The 20,292-nt window shown below is 54.0% G+C and overlaps 6 protein-coding genes across 6 annotated transcripts; 2 read left to right on the top strand and 4 right to left on the bottom strand.

Moving 5' to 3' along the window:
* Positions 1 to 462: 462 nt before the first annotated feature.
* On the bottom strand, positions 463 to 1,779 carry UHO2_01313 (putative xylitol dehydrogenase; the record flags this gene model as incomplete). Its single annotated transcript, XM_041553780.1, has 2 exons — positions 463 to 1,543; positions 1,709 to 1,779. The coding sequence occupies 2 exons, from the start codon at positions 1,777 to 1,779 to the stop codon at positions 463 to 465; spliced, it is 1,152 nt and encodes a 383-aa protein (XP_041409714.1).
* An 834-nt stretch (positions 1,780 to 2,613) lies between these two features.
* On the bottom strand, positions 2,614 to 3,402 carry UHO2_01312 (uncharacterized protein; the record flags this gene model as incomplete). Its single annotated transcript, XM_041553779.1, has 1 exon — positions 2,614 to 3,402. The coding sequence occupies one exon, from the start codon at positions 3,400 to 3,402 to the stop codon at positions 2,614 to 2,616; it is 789 nt and encodes a 262-aa protein (XP_041409713.1).
* A 1,131-nt stretch (positions 3,403 to 4,533) lies between these two features.
* On the top strand, positions 4,534 to 8,202 carry UHO2_01311 (uncharacterized protein; the record flags this gene model as incomplete). Its single annotated transcript, XM_041553778.1, has 1 exon — positions 4,534 to 8,202. The coding sequence occupies one exon, from the start codon at positions 4,534 to 4,536 to the stop codon at positions 8,200 to 8,202; it is 3,669 nt and encodes a 1,222-aa protein (XP_041409712.1).
* A 302-nt stretch (positions 8,203 to 8,504) lies between these two features.
* UHO2_01310 (uncharacterized protein) lies at positions 8,505 to 10,571 on the top strand (the record flags this gene model as incomplete). Its single annotated transcript, XM_041553777.1, has 1 exon — positions 8,505 to 10,571. One exon carries the CDS (start codon positions 8,505 to 8,507, stop codon positions 10,569 to 10,571), a length of 2,067 nt encoding a protein of 688 aa, XP_041409711.1.
* A 133-nt stretch (positions 10,572 to 10,704) lies between these two features.
* UHO2_01309 (uncharacterized protein) lies at positions 10,705 to 15,690 on the bottom strand (the record flags this gene model as incomplete). Its single annotated transcript, XM_041553776.1, has 1 exon — positions 10,705 to 15,690. One exon carries the CDS (start codon positions 15,688 to 15,690, stop codon positions 10,705 to 10,707), a length of 4,986 nt encoding a protein of 1,661 aa, XP_041409710.1.
* A 752-nt stretch (positions 15,691 to 16,442) lies between these two features.
* UHO2_01308 (uncharacterized protein) lies at positions 16,443 to 19,847 on the bottom strand (the record flags this gene model as incomplete). Its single annotated transcript, XM_041553775.1, has 1 exon — positions 16,443 to 19,847. One exon carries the CDS (start codon positions 19,845 to 19,847, stop codon positions 16,443 to 16,445), a length of 3,405 nt encoding a protein of 1,134 aa, XP_041409709.1.
* Positions 19,848 to 20,292: the final 445 nt, after the last annotated feature.

The following is a 20,292-nucleotide window of genomic DNA, read 5'->3' as shown; positions in this document are numbered from 1 at the left end:
GATGTTGATCCCATACGTTCTCCATGCTATTTTTTATCCTCCCAAGAAGCTGTGACGCTGATTCCGTCTTCATGCGGAAGCGGACAAGCACTGCGCTGTACACATGCAATTCACGCAATCCCCCGCAATCGTCGTTCTGTGTCCGGTCCGTGTCTGAGCGGCAGCGGAATGATTCTTCCTCACGTAGATAGCGATGATGTTGATCCCACACATTCATCATTCGCTTCCCGGCGTGTTTGTGCAAAAGCGGACGAACATCTCAGATGCGTGGAAGGCAATCATGTTGATACCACACACTACCTCCCCCTTGTTTGTTGGCACGAAGGATCACTGCCAATCGCACGGAGAACATCACCTTTAAAACCAACTGGATATTATCACGAATGACATGAAACCTGAGACAGACTTTTCGACTACGGAAGCTGAAGAAAGGGTGACCCTACGATTGCGAACACCTCATGCTTACTCCAGGTCATCATAGATAATAGTCTTGACACTGAACTTAGTCCTATCAGCCGCATGTTCCACAGCCTCCTTTGCCTTTTCCAAAGGGAATCTGCTCGTGACGATCTGCTTCACATCGATCTTTCCGCTGCTAACCAACCTGATAGCTCTTGGCCAAGTGTCTCTGTACCTGAACAAGAACTTGAGTGTGATCTCGTTCGTCGACAGATGCATGAAGGGAATCTGTTGGTAGCTTGCACCGACACCAATGACGAATACTAGACCGCTGGCAGCGGTAGCGTACGAGGCAGTTTGGACGGAAGATTCGATACCAGTGCATTCCATTGTGATTGCTGGTTGCACATCTTTTTGACCCTCGGCGATGTGCTTTCCGGAAGCGCGGGAGAAGACTTTGCAGATTTCGGTAGCTGATTCGAGGGGGCTAAGCTTAGGGTCGACCTTGTAAGTGAATGTACCAGGAACAATCTTCTGGGCAAAATCGAGTCTGTCCTGGACGACATCAGTGATGACGATGGGCGTAGCTCCTGCTGCTGATGCACAGAGCAACTGGACAATACCAATAGGTCCTGCACCAGTGATCAATACCGGAGTACCCAACGAAATCTCTGCCTGCAAAGTTGCCTGAAGGGTGACGGAAAGGGGTTCGAGCAGAGCAATCTCTTCATAAGACATGTTGTCAGGAACCTTGTGCAACCATCCTGCCGGATGTTCGTGGTAGCGTTTGAGGGTGCCATCCTTGGGTGGGACGGAATAGAAGTCGACGGTGGGGCAAAGGTTGTACTTGCCGGTACGACAGTAGTCGCAAGTGGCCTTGAAACAGGGGACTCCGGGTTCGATAGCGACACGGTCACCAGGAGCGACGTTGTCGACTCCTTCACCGACGGCAATGACGATACCACCGGATTCATGACCAAGAGCGCATTGGTTTTCGATCTTCCAGGGTCCAAGACCAGCGTGTTTCCAGAAGTGGACGTCGGAACCACAGACACCGGTGGCACGGACATGGACGAGGGCCATACCGGGGCCAGGGGCGGAGGGAGCGGATTTGATCAGCTCGAGCTCTTTCTTGTGGGTAGCCCTGCGAGAAGAGGAGAAGGTGAATCAAGAGGAGAAATGTCAGTTCATGATGACGTATGAAAATGAATGGATGTCCTCGCCGCTACAGAGCTTTCCACTGCTGACGCCAGATGACTACAAGCAGCGACAGCGCTGTTCGGTGTCATGCGAAGATTGCTGGACTTACATAAGCATGAGGTTGTCTTTAAGAGCCGAAAGCTCCAAAGAGGAGGGCTTGGTGTCTGCGACTGGAGCCATCTCGAGAAAATCCTTTGAACAGAAGTGGTGCAGAAAGGAGGGAGGTGTACGATGTTGGCGATGATGAAGAGACACTTCTAGCTGCTTCAGACTTTATACTCGCCCGCGTAGCGACAGAGGGACGAGCGAAGGGAGACCCGGCACACATTTCTTCCAGCTGACCCTTTCGCAAAAGCAAGAGATCACTAAGACCACACAGCTGCGAGAACAACACACGCATGCTCGACTCGGACTCGGTCGCTGAGGCACATTTGCCACACCCAAGCTAGGGGAAGCAGGAAGAAAGAGAGATAGCCGAGGGAGAGCAGAAAACAAAGCTGGACCCCGCACAAGGCAAGGCAGAGAGGGAAAGAGACAGATGTCGTGTTCAACAGTCAGCTCTCGGGAAACTCCCTCTCCCTGTCAAAATAGTTGTGCGCGTGGCCGGTCAATTTGGTTGCCGGCTTCCCCGCCGTTGTGTAACGTTGAGCCAAAAAATTCGGATTTTGAGGCTTTTTCGAGCGGCGGCAATCTCAGTTGTGTTTGCTGCAGCTGCACATGTGCGTGCGTGTTGGACTGGGTTCGGCAATCTCAAAACATGCTCTCAGGAGCCAATGGATATATCTTAGGGCTGGACTGAGGCCTGTTTAACGGGTTTGCGCGTTCTTCTGGTCCGACTTTAAGCAATGGCGAGCAAGACGTAACACTGAAGATGATACTGGTATCGCCCTGAATCGACTCAAGGAGGTCACCGACACTTGAAGGCAGAGACCGTTTTAGCCTCATTTTGTCCAGCAAGGCGAGGACGACGTTGCTGGTCATTGGCCGTTGTGACGTTGGTATGAAGATACAAAGCTACTCATCGTCGAGCTCGGGATAGTGTCTGAAGATACCGTCCGAATAAGGCCTCCTCCTATCGCTATCTAAATATTCCTTCAACTCGCCCTTAATCTCGTCATACAGCTCGAAGACATGCTTGTACTCTCCACTGCTCCTGTGCTTGCCCAAGCACTTGGGGAAAGCGAACAACAACCCATCCAATACCTGAAACACAGCCAGATCAGCCACTGTCGTCTTACTTCCATACATCCTCTTCTTTCCAGAATCCTTCTTATCCACTCCAGCGCCATCTTTGCTCAACGCAACCTCAAAAAGCTGCAAGAACTTCGGAACTCGATTCGTCCTGAAATCAGCAGCCCTCTTCTTGGCCTCTTTCTTCTGATCCTCGTAAAGGCTAGAAACCGAGATGGGGTGATGCGTGTCGTGCGTTTCGGTGTTCATATCGAGGGCTGTAGCACAGAGCTGATAGATCTGAGCTACCGCAACATCTCGTTCGAGACCTTGTAGTTTGTCTGCATCGCCGAGAAGTCCGAGTCGAGGAGCAAGGAAGCTGAGCTGAGCTGGAACTTGACTAATGTAGTGCATCTTGTCCATGCTCTTGTCTCGAACGCCGAGGACGGGGACGGCAAAGTGGGGAGCTGCGATGCCCGGGACATCCTTGTTTGAGAGAAGTCGAAGGAGTTCAGGAATGTCACCGATGTCGTTGTACTTGGTCTTGGCGTGTTCGAAAGCCAGTCGGGTGAACTCGCCTCGACCCGGGATGCCTGGCCAGTAAAAGACGCTGTACTCTACTTCCTGCGACATTGTAGTGCTGTGAGCTTGCTATAGTGTAGGCTGCTGGTAGCGTACAGAGTCCATGAGACCGTAATCAGTCAGTCTTTATATAGACAGCTTCGGGGATAACGCATGGGCCAAGCGCACAAGTTGAAGATACGTCGAAGAATTTCCAGGGTTTATCCAGAATGCCGACAGGGCGAAGCTCGTAGAAGCGAAGGCGGCTTATTCACGAGCTGATTCAGGTATGTGGAATGCATGAAGGTTGACATGACAATGGCTCAGGAGCTCTGCAGAAGAGACACTCGACTCACCTAAGGCTGCTCGATGTTCTCAGAGACAATATGAAGATATATATACTCATGTTTGTAAGCATGATCGTGGCCTCAACGAAGTGGAGCATACATTTCAACTGCGCATGTTCCAGTTCAGGGTCGACGAAGAAGGTGTGGCAGCAACATATTCCCTGTTGCCGCGCTAATTCTCATCTGCTGGAAGATAGAACTCTGAACGACACCAATCGGGAGGTATTAGTCACAGTACGGCGTTCAAGCTTGTTGAGCTAAACACTATACTATATTGACATGAGGAAAGAACATAGCGGTAGCTCGAGCTCTCCGCTCACTATCTATATACATTCTGGTTTGTGGCTGTCTGTGAGAATATCCCACCTAATGACTGTCTATGACAACGGATGTGTCACTGTTGCCCTCGATCTTCATCGTGTGGGCCCGCCCGATTTCCGATCCGATTGACTCTCCCCGATCAGTCACCAGATCGCGTTCTGCTGGATCGTTATCTCCAGCATCATCATGGCTTTCATCCTTCGAGGCTTACCCCTCACGGTAGTTGTCTCGGTCTAACAATCCTTACCTGCTGCCGCCAAAGTGGAGGTTTTTGTCGGCATTAAAGGCGGCACAAAGCGCAATCTGTGTAAATTCTGGAAGGTTACGCGTTCCAGGCACAGCACAAAGAAGAGATCACGCAAATTCAAATTGCGCACAAGTACGCAGTGTGCGCGACCAGACACAACGTCGCATTGAATCAGCTTGTGCTCAGCCTCAACTCGAACCCTGATTCCATCTTGTGCCACCTCTCCTTCCAACTCCTTACCAACACCTACAGCCCACCTAGGAACGCCTCGGAAAGGCGCTCGCCATTATGAGCTTCCACTTCACTGGCGCAGGACGTACAAGAGCGCCTGTCACTCTCGGCGGCACATCCACCGTCTCTGCTGATCCAGCTGGCAGCGCACGAGCGCAACGTCTCGAACGTGAACAGCAACGACGCAAGCAGGTAGCATCAGTACGGATCCAGTCGCAGGCGCGTCGCATTCTTCAATCTCGTCAAGTCAGGGTACAATGGCAAGCACAGTCTAAGCAGTTGCTGGATCAGGTCGAGGCTAATGTTGGCTCTGCCAACGCTCCTCTTGACGACCTTATTCTCGCCACAAGAGCCCTGCTCGCCAGTCTTGGTCCTGCAACAAGAACATTAGATGAATCGGATGTTCAGCTCTACTTGCGTTGGATCAAGCTGGTCTCACAAACCATTGGCCAATTCCAGCTGGTGTTCCTTCCCTTCAAGCACGGGGCGCAAGAGTTTGTCGGCAGATGGCTGTCATTGCTTCGCTTGGCTTGCAAGCACTCGCTTCGCTTCCTTGCTTCCGCATCTGCCTCTCGTGCCTCACAACCATCTCCAGCATCTTCACAGTCGACACTTGATCTCGAGATCCTATCCTTCCTTGGCCTTCTCACCGGCGTAGACCCCCGTTCGCCTGCCAACTCTATCTCGCTGCACGGAAAGGACCACACTCTCGCCTCCTCACTCCTCGCTCTTCTTCTCGACTTCGGACTGCATCGAACTTTGCGCGACCACATCCTTTCCTTTACCATCCAGCAGAAAGCAGCTGCCCCTAGCCTTGCGCCTGCACTATCACTCTCTCTTGCACCTCTGCACACCTTCAAATCTGCTGCTCCTCCGACCTCATCCAAAGCTACAACGGCTGTAAAAGGCGTTTCTATGAATGATGCGATCGATATCGATGTTCATATGAACGATTCAGAAGGTCCGGGCTCCATTCGTGACAAGGCAATTCACTGCTTTGCTGTCGAGGTGATGACCATTCCTGCTCTCCGCAAGCGTTTACCAATCAGCTCAGTCACCGAGCTCGCCAAGGAGCTTCCCTTCAATAAAGTGCTGGAATGGATCACTTCGTACAAGCCTCAACACGCTAACGTGCCACGCGTGGAACGTAGCCAGCTTGCCTGGACGGGGACAAATGAGGCCGAGAAGGCTTTGTCGCAACCATACTTGCTCTCGAACCTACTGGCTTTCGGCTCTCAGCGTATTGCATTCTTCAAAGATGGTGCTAGTCTCGCCAAGTATTTGACTGCCCTCACCAATGCCCAAGACTGGCTGGACGGCTCTGTCTTTGACCCAGCAACGGCCAAACCAGGTGCAGTTGCACTCAACGGCGCTTTGAGCAAGTCGTCGGCCACGAAAGATGCTAGCCCGGAGGCTGCTGAGACATACGAGCGACTCCACATTCTCGTCTCAGATAAGCACCTTGCTACCATCCTTGCTCTCTCCAATCGATACCCGACCTCAACTCGTGGTCCCCTCTTCGCCTTCATCTGTGCAACACTGAGCGCATGGCCGCTCGACATGCGAGATCAAGCCCTTGACCGCCTCCTCTACTCCTCTGGGGCAGACTTGCAGGTACAGGCTGCGGCGAGGACACAGCAAGCAGAAAGGCCAGTGGGTCCTACTGGCACCGCCCTCGTTCGAGAGTTCTGGCGAGGCTACGTGCGTGGTAGTGGTCTTGCCCGCGCCCTTGCTTCAGCCCATGACAACATTAGGGCAAAGGAGATTCTTTCAACACTTTCCGACAAGGGCACCATTCAAGACTGGCCCGCGCTTATCTTGGTCCTGGAGATGCTCTCCAAGGTGCTGCTCACGCTTGGTGATGACGAATTCTATTCGACTTTCGACGAGTCTATAAATGGCCGCGGTGGCCACAATCGTGGGTGGCTTTCTCGAGATGAGATTCTCAGCATTAGCGGTCTTTTGCGCAACGTGGCATTCGCCATGTACTGGTTCGAAGGCAAGGCTCCGTTGACCAACCTTAACAACGATGAGTCTGAAGACGCTAACGAGCGACAACGCACACCGCGTGTGCCTGGTATGCGTATGACGTTATTGTCGCTCCGCACACTTGTGACTAAGCTTCTCAAGCAGCTTCACTCGCGTGACTCAAGGCATCGCTTTGCACCCGCCGACCATTGGCTTATGGTCAGCCATCTCGATCTCAACGACTTTATGCGCACTGTCGTACTCGAAGAAGAGCAACTCAGCAGCGAACAGCAGCAAGAAGAGCAACCTGAGCCTATCGAACAAAGCGCTCCGAACCTTGTTCCAACACGACCTTACAATCGAGTTGAGGCTGCCATGGACAGGCTACAGCAGCAAGCGCTTGCAATCGAACGTGGAGAGATGGAGTTCGATGAAAACTTGGAATATGTGCCAGTCCAGCCGCAACCTTTGGCCCGTCTGCAGCAACTTCGCAATCAGGGTGGAACGCGTGGACGCCATCTCACAGCGCTCAATCTTGCGTTCCTCTCTCCGCGTCTGGGGATCTTGAACAATGTCCCGTTCATGATCCCATTCGATGTGCGAGTGCAGATCTTCAGGCAGTTCGTCAACATCGACGCAGTGAAGAACGGAATCTATCGAGACCGATGGCAGCCGCGTCGTGCCGTTCGTATTCGCCGAGAACATGTTGCTCAGGATGGATTCGTAAATCTGGCTCCATTAGGGGCTGAGATCAAGAAGCCGCTCGAGATCCAGTTTATTGACAAGTTCGGTCAGGTCGAAGCGGGTATTGACGGCGGTGGACTGTTCAAGGAGTTCCTCACAGCTTTGGTGCGCGAGGCTTTCGATACCAACAGAGGATTGTGGAGAGCGACGGATGCTCAGGAGTTGTACCCGAACCCGCACACCTACGCTATATCGGGTGATCAACTCGAATGGTACACCTTCTTGGGCCGAGTCATTGGTAAAGCACTGTACGAAGGCATTCTTGTAGATGCCAAGTTCGCTGGATTCTTCTTGTCCAAGATGCTTGGCAAGCAATCCTATCTCGACGACTTGGGATCGATCGACAGTCTCGACAAGGAGCTCTACAAAGGTCTTATCTCGCTCAAGAACTATCAGGGCAACGTCGAAGATCTTTCCCTCAACTTCACCGTGACTGATGAAGAGTTCGGTGTCAGTATGACCCGCGAACTCATCCCTGAAGGCGCCAATATCCCGGTCACAAACCTCAACAGGATGGAATACATCTACCGCATATCGCACTACCGTCTTTCCACGCAGATCCAGCACCAGTGCAACGCCTTCTTTACCGGTTTGGCTGACATCATCAACCCTCGTTGGCTACGCAATTTCAACCGCGAAGAACTCTCGGTGCTCATCAGCGGTACGGATGAGCCTGTTGATATTGAGGATCTGCGAAAGCACACAGTGTTGGGCGGATACCACGAGCAGGATTTGACGGTACAGCACTTCTGGAAGGTACTGGAGGACTTTGATCAGCCGATGAGGAAGGCTTTCCTCAAGTTTGTTACTAGTTCGCCCAATCCTCCGTTATTAGGGTTCAGTCAGTTGAATCCGCTGTTTGCGATCAGGAAGGCAGGGGATGATACGAGTAGGTTGCCAACGGCAAGTACTTGTGTGAACATGTTGAAGTTGCCGGATTATGCGGATGAGAAGACGTGTAAGGAGAAGTTGAGGTATGCTATCCAGAGCGAGGCTGGTTTCGATCTTTCTTAAGCAGCACGAAGCGGAAGACACTCTTTTGTTGGAGATCTAAAGCTGTTCGCTTCTATAGATGATATGTTGTGTTTCCGATTGATCGGCCTGACTTTGAGAGTGTGTTACTGTTAGTGATGGTCGTGTAAGTGCGCAAAAGTCGCTCACATAAAGATGAGAAGATTGGAATTTCGGCTCTCGGAAAGCGAGGTTGCAGATATTCCACTTGCTCTTTTTGTGAGCACCGGTTGATGCTACCCTTTCACACCAGCCCGTCGACGTTTGAGTATCAGAACAACTTGACCACGGAAGAGGTTGCAGCGATGGCATCAGCCAGTACCAGCTCATACCGTCTAGCTGCTCGGCTGCAGCTGCGGTCTTCACAGCCAAGAGCGTTACTCTCCCGCACACCGTCTCGGATCCTTTCTTTCAGCGCTTCTTCTTCAGCATCTTGTTCCCGCACGCCTCTGTCCACTATCCGACATGCCAGCTCCTCTTCGCAACCCAATAAGCCCGGCAAAGGCCCCAGAAGTCAGGACGGATGGTCTCGTCACCGAGCACAATACAACTACGACCCTTTTACCCTCCATCCAGAAGAAAAGCACTACACCTACCCACTAGTCACTGCTGACGATCTCGCAGCTCGCAGCTCCTCCTCTTCTCGCACCGATGCCAAACCTGCCCCTAAGATCACAAATGGCCCAGGCGGTAGACCACGAGAAGTCCGCATGCTAGCAAGAGACTTCATTCATGATAGTCTGTACAATCCTAATTATGGGTATTTCACCAAACAGGCTGTGCTTCTTCCCGATCCTTCTCCCCCCTCCACCACCACCACCACCACCACTACCACCACCACCACCACCTCCTCCTCCTCCTCCGCCTCCGCAACAACGAAAAAAGGGGTGGTGAAAGAAGTAGCCGGCCAGCGCTACACCCAAGAAATGGGCCTGCTCCGCCCTTCCAACCCCGGTTTCGACTTTAACTCGATCAAAAACGAATCCGAGTTCATGCGTCTACTGGAAGAACGATACCATCTTTTCGAAGAACAAATTTCTATCCTCGTCCAAACCCACACTAATGCTACCGGTGCAGCCAAGAAAGAGCGAGAGTTACAAGAGTCGCTCCAAAACGAGCGCCGAGAGCGCCGACAACAACGAAAGAAACAAGAAGAGGGGAAGGTGGAAAAGGTGGCGGAATACTCAGCAGCAGGATTAGAAGCCGCCCAACGCAGAGGTCGAGCAATGGCAAGATCAGGAGAGGGAGTGCAAGAGAGCGATGTGCAGAGTATGGCTGCCAAACAAGTTTGGCATACCCCAACGCAGATCTTTCAGCCTTATTATGCTCATGCGTTAGCAAGGTACTTGGTTGCTGAGTATAAGTTGCATAATTATCCCTACGACGATCTTGTTATCTATGAATTGGGCGCTGGATCTGGCGCGCTAGCTCGTGGGATTCTGGATTACCTACAAGAACACGAACCAGAGGTGTACACTCGAACACGATACCGCATCATCGAAATCAGCCCTCGTTTGGCTGAAGAGCAGAAACGAAAGTTGTCGTCTCACTTGGGCAGGGTAGCAGTAGAGAACAGGGACGTGTTGGCTTGGGACGGAGGAGTGGTCCAAGAGCCATGTTTTGTGATTGCATTGGAAGTGTTTGATAATCTAGCACATGATGTGGTCAGGTTTGGAACCGAAGATATGCGTCCCTACCAAGCAGTCGTTTCGATAGATGACACAGGGGATATGCACGAACTTTTCGAACCGCTACAGGATCTCCTCATTAAGCGCTACCTGAATATCATCGGAGCTGGCACATTGCCCTACGCTTCATTGGGCAATAGCTGGACCCGGTTCGTACCAGACGGAGTGAGGAGTGTAATTGCAAAACACGCTCCTTTCTTTCCCAATTTGACCGATCCAGTCTTCATCCCGACCAACGCTCTTAGGCTGATCGAGAAGCTAAAGACGCATTTCCCTTCTCATCGGATCATTATGTCCGATTTCGACAGCCTTCCGGACTCTCTAGCCGGTATCAATGCGCCAGTGGTACAGACGAGGTACAAGGGGGCGATGATCCCCGTTACGACTTATTTAGTCTTGCAGGGATTCTTTGACATTTTCTTCCCCACCAACTTCGAGCATTTGAAGAAGACCTACAAGGCCGTGCTCAACGATTCTGCCAGGAGAGGAGGCGAAGGAGAGTTCTTTAGCTCGCATTTCAACCCATCAGCTTCCAGAGCAGGTGGGGGAAGGGAAAGAAACTTGAAAGTCTACTCGCACGCAGAGTTCTTGGAAAGGTATGCGGAAACGGAAAAGTTGCAACTCAGGGATGGAAGCAATCCGTTGCTGAGTTGGTATGCTAATGCTAGCTGGTTCCTTTCCTAGTCACACTCAGGAACAATCGCTGGAACAAGGGAATACAGACAGAACCATTTCCACAATCTTGAGTCTGACTGATTTGTGATCTTCGTGATTGATAAAGATAGTGTTCGTCACAAATGAAAATGGCTTTGAGCGCTTACACATCCTCCTCCCTCGCAGGTAAAGCCTGAACATACTCCTCTCTTCCTCTACTCCTCCACAGCCCCTCTCTCTCCTTCACCAACTCCTCCGCCCACCTCCTAATCCTAGGATGTGAAATATGCAGAACACTACCCTCCCAAAACCCTTGCAAATCATCAATCCCCCATCTCTTCTCATACTCCATCGCCTGCAGTCCCAACTCGAACCGATCCAAATCCTTCACCAATTTACTCTCCTTACTCTCCCTCGCTTCATATTCTTCCCACAGCGCTTCGATCCGCAAGCCTGCAGCAGAAGATCCGAGCAAATCGTGAACAAAGTACTGAATTGCTTCCTTTTCCCTCCGCATCTTTTCATGTTTGTTGACCCCATCGAGTGGAGTAAGATCCCCCACTTCCGCTTCAGCAAGATCATGTACAACGGCAAGCTGAACACATTTCCCCAAATCGACATCCGCCTCGGCAGGGCAAAGCAAAGAGAGAATGGCCATACGGTACATATGATCCGCAATGCTCTCTGGCGCAGGGACACGATGATGTAGCCAACCGGTGCGTTTGTTGGTTTTGAGTTGCTCAACGACGTGCATGAATTTAAGAACTTTGGCCCATCCTTCGTCTGTTTCCGGTTCTTCGCCTTCTTCGTAGAGTTGAAAGGAGGGGTCGGCTGGTACCTTAAACACTTCGAGTGGTTTGGGGGCTTGGGCGGGGTCGGATTCGAGGACGGTGGTAGCAGATGTGGGTGGGGGAGGGGTGACGTAGGGCGGTCGAGGTGAGCGTCGGCCAATGCTGGTGGGTGTAGCTGTGTCAGAGTTGGGTAGAGATGGGCCGACGGAGGCGTCTCGAGTAGCGTGCTCGCTGCTGCGGGTAACGGTTGGCTTGTTGAATGTGGTGATGGAAGGAGGGCCTAGACCAGTGTCCCTTGCAGGTACTGAAGAGGTGGTTGCAGCAGGTGCAAGAGCTGATTTGGGAGTCTCTGACCCCGCACTTGGTGCAGCTGCTGCGGAACCAGGCATATGGAATCCTCGAGTGATGACACTTCCAGGCAGCGCACCCTTCATATCCGCCTCCTTCACCGGCGCAGCTGCCTCCCGAACCATTGGCTGAGCACTCGCACTCGCACCAGCACCAGCACCAGCACTAACACTAACACTAGCCGGAGCATCTTCAGCATCAGGAATCGTTGCAAGCTTCTTCTGCGGTTCGGGCTCAAAGATGCTCTTCCTCAAAGCCTTCCTCAGCGAAGGAACCATCATCTTCTCTTTGTACGGCAACGAGGTCTTGGGCTCGGTCTCGAACCCACTCGTGTCATCCTTGAACGAACCATAACCCCACGTTCTGTTTCCAATCTCGACTCCACCTATTGAAGCGACAGGAATCGCAGCCGCTGTCCTAGCCGCCGAGTGCCTGTCAAACGCAGAGAACGCGTTGGTAGTGGAAGTCGAGTAATCGGGGTCGATCATGGTAGCCTCTCGCAAGGGACGTGGACCAATACCACTGCCTGCGGCGATGTACTGCGTAGGTGGAGCGACGGCCATTGGTGTTGAGCGGGACTTCTCCTTGTCTTTGGCATCTTCTGCATTTTGACCTATGTCGGAGGTGTCGCCGGAGCCGACCTTGCGCTTCCATAGGTCCCATTTTAGATTGTCCTCGTCGTTAAGCTTGTACTTGTACTTGCCCGCTCGGCGGGCTTTTGCTTCTTTCGGTGACCAAAGCGAGCGATGCGAAGGTGCGTTGGGAGCAAGAAGGCCTGAGAGGCGCACTTCGGTGTCGGCATCCTCCTTGGACATGTCGCTGATGCGGTTGCCAGACGAGGGTCTCTGGTGACGAGCACTGCCAGAGATGCTACCAGCAATTTGGCCGGATGCGCTGTCCGCTGTCTCTGCAGCCTGACGACTTTGTACAGACGTACTGGAGGGATGCTGAACGCTCATACGACGAGAAGAGCTGCGCAACGACCCAACAATGAATGGCTCCGATTCCGCATCGAGGTCCCTGTTTGACACTGAAGGCGGAGGCACAACAACGCGGCCATCCATCCTCAGCGAAGCAGGATCGAAGCCAGCATCATCAGCTCGAGCTCGAGCCAACGAAGATGCGAGCGTGTGCATAGCACTCTGATTGGCAGCAAGAGCACTGAAAGAAGCAGCTCCGAATCCAGGCGGAACTGCATCTTCATCGTCGCTCGACGAGCTGCGGAAGTCGTCCGAGAGAGAGCCTGAGCTGGGTCCGCATCGGTTGGTCGAGTGCTCCGTAGCCTCGTCCTCGAAGCCAGGAAGCGTGTCATCTGCCTGGCCTCTAGGTCGACCAGAAGCACCCGTCCTCAAACCAGACTGAGACATCTCCACCTTGTGTCGATCGTGATCTTCGGGAGAAGCCTGAGACTCATCCGCGTTCCCGTCTTCTTCCGCATCAGCATCCTCTGTCTCCTCGTCGATCTCAAAGACAGCATCAGCAGCCTCGTCCACCAGAACAAGGTTTGCACCAGAGATGCGAGTCGACCTAGGTCCATCATTCATCCGCTGAGCCGAAGCGTCAACGTCATCGTCTTCGCCATCCTCATCGTACTCGTCTGATGCAACATTGTGATCAACGCGATCTTCGGTCTCGGCAAAAGCAACTTTCTTGTCAGCTTTGCGAGAGCTTGGGCTGTCCTGACCACGGCCCTTACCAGAAGTGGAAGGATCCGACGGAGCGGCGGATGAGCGACCACAACCACTAGACTTGCTGTTCTCACCACTAGCTGCAGTGCTACGCGTGGCTGGCTTTAGAGGTTCGGCATTGGAAGGTGGTGGGTCCCGAGGTCGAAGCGTCACTTGAGCAGAAGGCTCAGCGACAGAATGAGGCGAGATGAGTTTGCCGCCCACAGACGGCGTATTTTCGTCCGCGTCTCGGCCGTCATCGATGTAAGCGAGCGCAGGTCGCTTGGTGAGTAAGGAAGAAGACAATGCAGATGCCGGGTTGAAGATGCTAAATTTCCCAGTGCGGCCACGACGACCTTCCTCGCGGATCTCGTTCTGAGCCGATCTGGCTGGCTCGGCGAACTGCTGTTGCTGCTGTGGTTTTTGCTGCTCAGTTGGGGCGACGCGAGGCTCTCGAAGCTCTCGCGACGAAGACCCACCACGTTGACGCGAAGGCTGACGTCCCCGACCTCTGTTATCCATCTCAGCCTCAACCTCTGCATTGGTGCTGCTTTCCCTAGTCCTGAACCCTTCTTGAGCTCCTTGTGCAGCGCCAGCCTGTGCAAGCCAAACACCCTCCTCTGAATCGGCGATCGAGTTGACAGCAGAGGTGGCATTGGAGTTGGCGGCAGAGGGCAGAGCCGAATGGTCGCCCTCTGGATATCGCTCCCGCAATCGACGCTTTCCCGCCCAGTCCTGCATCTGCGTGGGCAATTCGCGTCCTCGCATAGCAAAAGAGGCACTCAGTCCACCAAGGGATGAAGCCACGTTAGGCTGAGCCCCGCCGTTGGATTTTGAAGCGTTGCCGTTGCCGGTAGAAGGGGCGTACGTTGGACGTCGTTCGAAAGCGGAAGGTGGCAGGTCTGAGTACTCGTCATGGAGGCTGTCGCGGCGTCCGCTGCTCGGGACACTGCTTTGAGCTGTCGCGATCTCGCGAGGTGCAGCTGAGCCAGCCGGTCGACCTCTCGTGGCAGATGCGGTAGTCTGTGGCGTGGGAGTCGTTGCGTTCTGCCTCACACTGGCAAGGCTGACTGCTTGCTGTGCCGCAGATGATTGTTGCTGCTGGTCGTGCTGCTCCTTGAGTGCCTTCTCGATCAACGATGCAGTGGACCCCTTAGTGGCGCTGCTCTTGTTCTGCTTGGGCGCCTTAGTCACAGCTAGAAGTGATTCTGCCTCTTCCCTGAAACGCTTCTCGAGCAGCTCCATCTCGCGTCGCTTTTGACGAACAAGCTCAAACACCTCCGCTTCGGCCTTGGAGCGCATGTCTTTGAGCCTCTCGATAGCCACCGAGTCGAGCTGAGATGTTAGAGGGTTGGTAGGAAAGATAGGATTGGACGAAGACGTGTTTGATACAGGTGCCGGCGATGCAGTAATGCCAGGAGATAGTGGGGCGGCAGATGTGTAAAAAGGTGGTGCGCCGACACGAGGAGAGCTGGGAGGAGAAGTGATAAGATGCTGTGGAACGGGGGGCAGGACGTAGGTGAGGTTGCTGGTGTTGGAAGCATAGCTCGAGCGGCGGTTGCCTATCCCAGCACTGGGCCGTGTAGGAGTCGCATCACGAATATTGTCATAAGCAGGTTCAGTGGACCTATCACGAGATACTTCTTCGCGCGGTCCTGCGCTGCCTCGAGGAATCAGTACGTTGAAAGCGGGTGAGAAGGCATTGCTGCCTGCAACGTTGGAAGCTTGTTCTGGACTCAAAGCGTCTGGAAACATCCAGACCTTGCGGTCCAATGGTCGAACAAGCGGTTCGCTAGAGCGTGAAAAGTTCCTATCTGCTTTAGATGCCGATTCTCGCGATGGTGAACGATATTGCGTCGTCGAAGTGGGACTGACTGGACCTCCTGCTTCTTTCAAAGCTTCGGTAGCGCCATTAGCTGCGTTCGAGGGTGAAGCGTTGAAACCAAGTGCACGAGCAGGAGCAGGTGGGGCGGGCTTGCTCGCAGCGTATACAACAGTGTCGCAGTTCAAGCACTTGGCACAGGCGATGTTGGTGTTCTCAGCTAGGCTGACCGTTTCGCGGGAAGTGAGCGAGGGGAACTGGATCTGAATCGCATTGTTGGAGGAGAGCTCAGCAAGCCAGGGTGATCGATTGCCTGTGCTAGATGAGGATGGTGCAGAGCCTGGTGCTAGGGAGAGTCGAATGTTGAGGCAAGGACATGTCCATTCTCGTATCGAAGAAGAAGAAGAAGAAGAAGACGACGACTCTCGTGCCAAAGCAGCGGACAGTCCTGAGATGTTGTCAGTCAAGGCTCCCGAGCTCATGAAGGCGTCTGCCTGAGCTGGTGCGGAAGCGGACGACATTGCCGCAGCTGTTCCTCTGCCGATGCAGCTCTCCTACGCAAAGTTGGCGGTCAGAATGAACGGCCGAGGTCGCAACGCTGCGCGGTGAATAGAGACCTGCGTCGCGTTGCTTACAGAAGCTGCTTCGCTGCGGAAAGGTGGCGTATGATACGCCAATAGAGATACGGCTAAAGGAAGTGATGGCGGTGATAAAGAGGAAGCAGATTGTACCTATGAACAAGCAACAGCCTCTTGAGCCTTGGCGACGACAAATCCGAATCGCAGTGAAAATGAGAAATGAGGAGCGTGCATTCCAGGTGGGACTTAGCTGCGTTTCCTGCCTGCGAAATTTCACACAACAACAATTCCCAAAACTTCAGGCTGCTGACTCGTGTGCTGTAGGCGCGTGTTGTTGTGTTGCTTACCAAAGATGTGGTGTAGCTCTGACTCGAGTCTCCTCAACTGATGTCCCAACACACACACCAACTGCACCACCTTCGATCATCTGCACAAAGGCTCGATGGCGCATTTTCTGTCAGACTATCACACACTAGATCTAGACTGCTTGAAGCTTGATGGATCCCCAGTAGATCTTAAATGGTATATTCGAGAGATGCTATCAAATGGTAATAAGGGTGACGTGACAAAGGTGACATGAAAGGGGAAAGCGTTATCTTGATATCGTAAAAGTACATGGTAAGTAGAATTATGTATAAGGATCAAGGTCCGTCCACCTCTGCAAGCCTGAAACAAGGTTGAGAGGATGTGGGTCACTACCATCCCTTGTGGTGGAAACTGCCCCATTCCTCAGAGTAGCGCTTGGGCTTGGGCTCGCCACCGTTCCTCTGCTCGCTAGCAGAAGGTCCTGTGCTTGTAAGAGGTCGCAGAGCGTTGCCGTTGAGAACGTTGTCTCGACGGTGGCCAGCTGGATGCGCCTGCGGTTGATTCATGAGAGCCATGGGAGCACCGATGCCCATCATCCTTGATCGGCTCTGGCGTTCCCACAGCAAATTCTGTCGAAGCGACTCCGAGAGCTCATCGCGGAGCATGTTTCGGCGTGTGGTGCGTGGAGTCTGAGGAGCCGCTGCTTCCGGCAGGTTGAGCGAAGAGCGAGGACGCGAAATCGAGACGGGACCGTACATGCTAGTGCCGCTTTGTTGCTGCTGCGATGAGCTGTGATGGTGTGGCAGACCTTCGCTGTTAGAACGAGAACCCGAACCAAGCGCATCACGCTGTGTGCGCGAAGGTTGTTGGTCTGAGTGGCGTGTGGCCAGCGAGGGAGCCGACTGACGGTGCTGACTGTTGGCCAGGTTCGTCACCGAGGCTCGCGAGAAGATGGCAAAGTCTCGGTCATCAGGGCTCACCTCGAGTCGCAAAGAACGCGAGGATGCTTCCCTGTTCAGCTGCACATCGGCCTCAGACTCGTGTCGTCGTGGGTGTGCTTGAGAGTGCTGCTGCTCCGAGGCACCACTTGAAGTCGAGTTACGCTTCGAGTGTGTCTTCATGTTGGTCAAGGCGTGCAGACGGGCAAGTGCCAAACTGCCAGGACGATCGAACGAGGCGTTTGCTACGGGCGAGTCTGGGCTGCTGGCACTGCCATCCGAGTGGTGGCTTCCGCTGTTCTCACCGTGCTGATGGTGGTGGTGGTGGTGATGTTGCTCCTCATGCCTTGCTTTGCCGGCAGTCGATGAACGGGTGATGTGAGTGTCCAGCAAAGGCAGAGCAACGGCACTCTTGCTCGTCTTAAGGCCAGTCAAGCCTGTCAAGCCTGCATCACGGAGCGATCGAGGTGCATGGCTGCTGCTGTCAGTGCTGTCACGGTCTGCGCGCTGGCGACGTATGGTGGGAGGCGACCTTGCCGCCAAAGACATGGAAGGCTTCGTCCTCAAATCAGCTGCAGAAGCGTGTGGGCGACCGGCCAGCTGTCCAGGGGGAGAGTGCTGCTCGTCAGGGTGGAAGAGCGAGCTGAGCAAACCACGCACAGGTTGAGCGGGCGGGCTGGGACCGTTCGAGGTGATCTGGTGCGGTGCAAGCAGTCGAACATCGGCAGCCGACTTGGAACGGATGGGCTGCTTCTGGAACATGCTCTTGTGACGCTCCTCTTCCTCACGCTTGCGGCGCTCAGCCTCAGCAGCCTGACGCGCTCGGCGCTCTTGCTCCTCGGCTTCACTGTCGCTGGCCCACTCGTCGTCTTCGTCGCCCTCGCCTTCAACCTCGACGATCTCATCGGCATCCTTGCTCTTCCCGGCTGCGGTGCTTGTATGAGCAGAGGCTTTGTTTGCTTTGGCGGTTGTCGCTGCGGGCTTGCTAGCTTCGGCATGGTCACTCTCGTCTTCGTACTCTTCCGAGTCAGTCTCGTCACCACCCATGGTGAACTTGACCGGCGGCTTCTTTGCTGCTGACGCTGCTGCCTTGGCAGCCTGCGACTCAGCCGGGACTGGCTTTCGAGGCACAGCATGGGTCTGAGCTGGTTCGGGGGCAGCACGAGTCATGGCCAGACCAGAGAGTAGGTTGTGACGAGGAGCGGGGCGCGCAGGTGCACCAGCGATCCTATCCGAGCTCTTGCTGTGCTTGGCACCTCGGTGCAGACCGGTCGACGACTTAGATCCGTGGCCAGCGTGCAAGCCACCAGCGGACTGCCTTGGACGGATCTTGGCATCGCTGGTTCGACGCACACCAGCGCCGTGAGCTGCAGATCGCTGCGAAGTCTGGGTCGAGGTGCTTGAAGCTGATTCCGAACGGGTCATGCCAATGGAAGCGTGAAGCTCGTGGACGTTGCTGAAGGCCTCTCCAGCTTTTGGCGCTGGCGAGGATGTTTGCTGCTCGATCTGAGCCGTTTGCTTAAAGACAGATGCGGCAGGCGTTGGCTCAGGAAGACCGCAAAGGGGAGGCATGACTTGCTGCGTCGAAGCTGAGGCCGATGCCTTGTCACCATTCTCGATCTTATCCTCGCGGTCAGCAGCTTTGAATGTAGCTTTCTTGGCGGAAGGTTTGTTGACAGCATCGGAAAGCATGGTCTGCGAGCCACGCCTGGAGATGGCCCCGACGGTGGGGGCCAATGCAACAGGGATCTTGGTAGGCGACAGAGGACCGCAGGTCTCGGGTGCGTCGCAGTGATTTTGCGAGGCGCCGCGTGACATCGTCTTGGGCGAAGAGGCACAAGGTTCAAGGGAATGGCGCAGTTGCGATGCCAAGGCTGATTGCGAGATACTAGAGCTTTGGATAGGGCTCAGCTCTGCGGGCGCGCTGTTGTGCCCTGAGTGGTCGGCATCATTAGTGTAGCGGCTATGTGGAGCATCGAGTGCGTCAGTGCTTGAGCCCATGTGCGAATCGAGCCGGGGCATGCTGCCTTGCTTGCCACGAAGCGAAGCAAAGTTGTCAGCGCGACCTGTCAAGACCAAGTTCTCGAGGGCTGCTTGGAAGCTGAGCGGACGAGGACGGGAGGCGCCCTCTTGGTTACGCTGCTTGACGCGGGCCTTGCTGCCGAAGGCCGAGGAAGACGAAATGCCACGCTTGCGCCTCAATGTGTCGGCGTCGAGATCGTTGACATTGCTTCGTCGCGAAGCTGCGGTCATGGCACGGCTCGTTCGCTCTGCAATGGTGTCTGCAACCCTGTGCGACTGGTTGGCGCGCTGCGACGGGGGCGGTGCAGTGGCGTTAGAAGATGCTGGTGTGGATGGTCTGCTGCGTTCCGACCTAATTCTTCTCTTAACAGGGCTTGCCTTTGGTGCTCTTGGAGCAGCAGTAACTGCTGCTGATGATGATGATGTGGTCGCTGCGCGTGTGGAAGTGTCTTCAACCTCGCTATCGGTCGAGTATTCGGACTGGTTGCCATCTTCAGGGTCCGAAAGCGCGCTACCTGAACGAGCAGCTGCTGATGCTGCAAGACGTACTGGTTTATAGCTGCCGGTGATGCTGTTGGCGCGGCTGATCAAGGGTGTGTCGAGAGGTGTGAAGTCTGTAAGGTCCGAAAGCGAGGTATCTGGTGGGAGAATGTGAGCTTCGCGGAACCACAGACGCCATGAGAGGTTTTCAAGACGTCGACCAGATTCAAGCGATTCCTTGCACTTTGTGAAGACATTCCAGAGGTTGGCGAGCTGGTCGAGGTTGAGATCATTAAGCTTGAGGACGTTGTCCATGGACAGAGCCAAGACTGGATCTGGGAGCGAGGAAGGCATGCTGTCCAGGTTGTGCGGCAATGGAGCCGGCACAGAGGGAATGAGGGTACGGATAGAAGAAGAGGGAGAAGGAGAACAGGTGCTGAGTGTTGCACTGTGATGCATGTTACAGCGTCTGCTGCGCCATTCCTTGGCCGATACGAGATGTTGGTGTTGGCTGTGAGAGACGAAAGTCAAGAGCGTGAAAAAACAATGTCTGCCGCGATACGTGATGTTGCGGTGATCGATCTGGAGGCTGTGAGACAATGGCAGTTTGTTCGCAAAGAGAACTGTCGGCTGTGATGCAATTGGATGCGCCGAAAGAAAGCGGATTGAACGCGAGCCGGGAATGTGTTTTCGAGAGGTAATGCTGTGTTCAAGAGGTAATGCCGTGTTCAAGAGGTAATGCCGTATTCAACAGGCTGAATGGCACGGTTTCTGCTGCTGTGGTTGCAAAACGTCGGTA

Source organism: Ustilago hordei (genome assembly GCF_900519145.1).
Source record: "Ustilago hordei strain Uho2 genome assembly, contig: UHO2_contig_02, whole genome shotgun sequence".
In the NCBI taxonomy this organism is placed as follows: Eukaryota; Fungi; Basidiomycota; class Ustilaginomycetes; order Ustilaginales; family Ustilaginaceae; genus Ustilago; species Ustilago hordei.
Note: the sequence above shows the minus strand (reverse complement) of the source record. Positions and strands in the feature narration are given on the sequence as shown.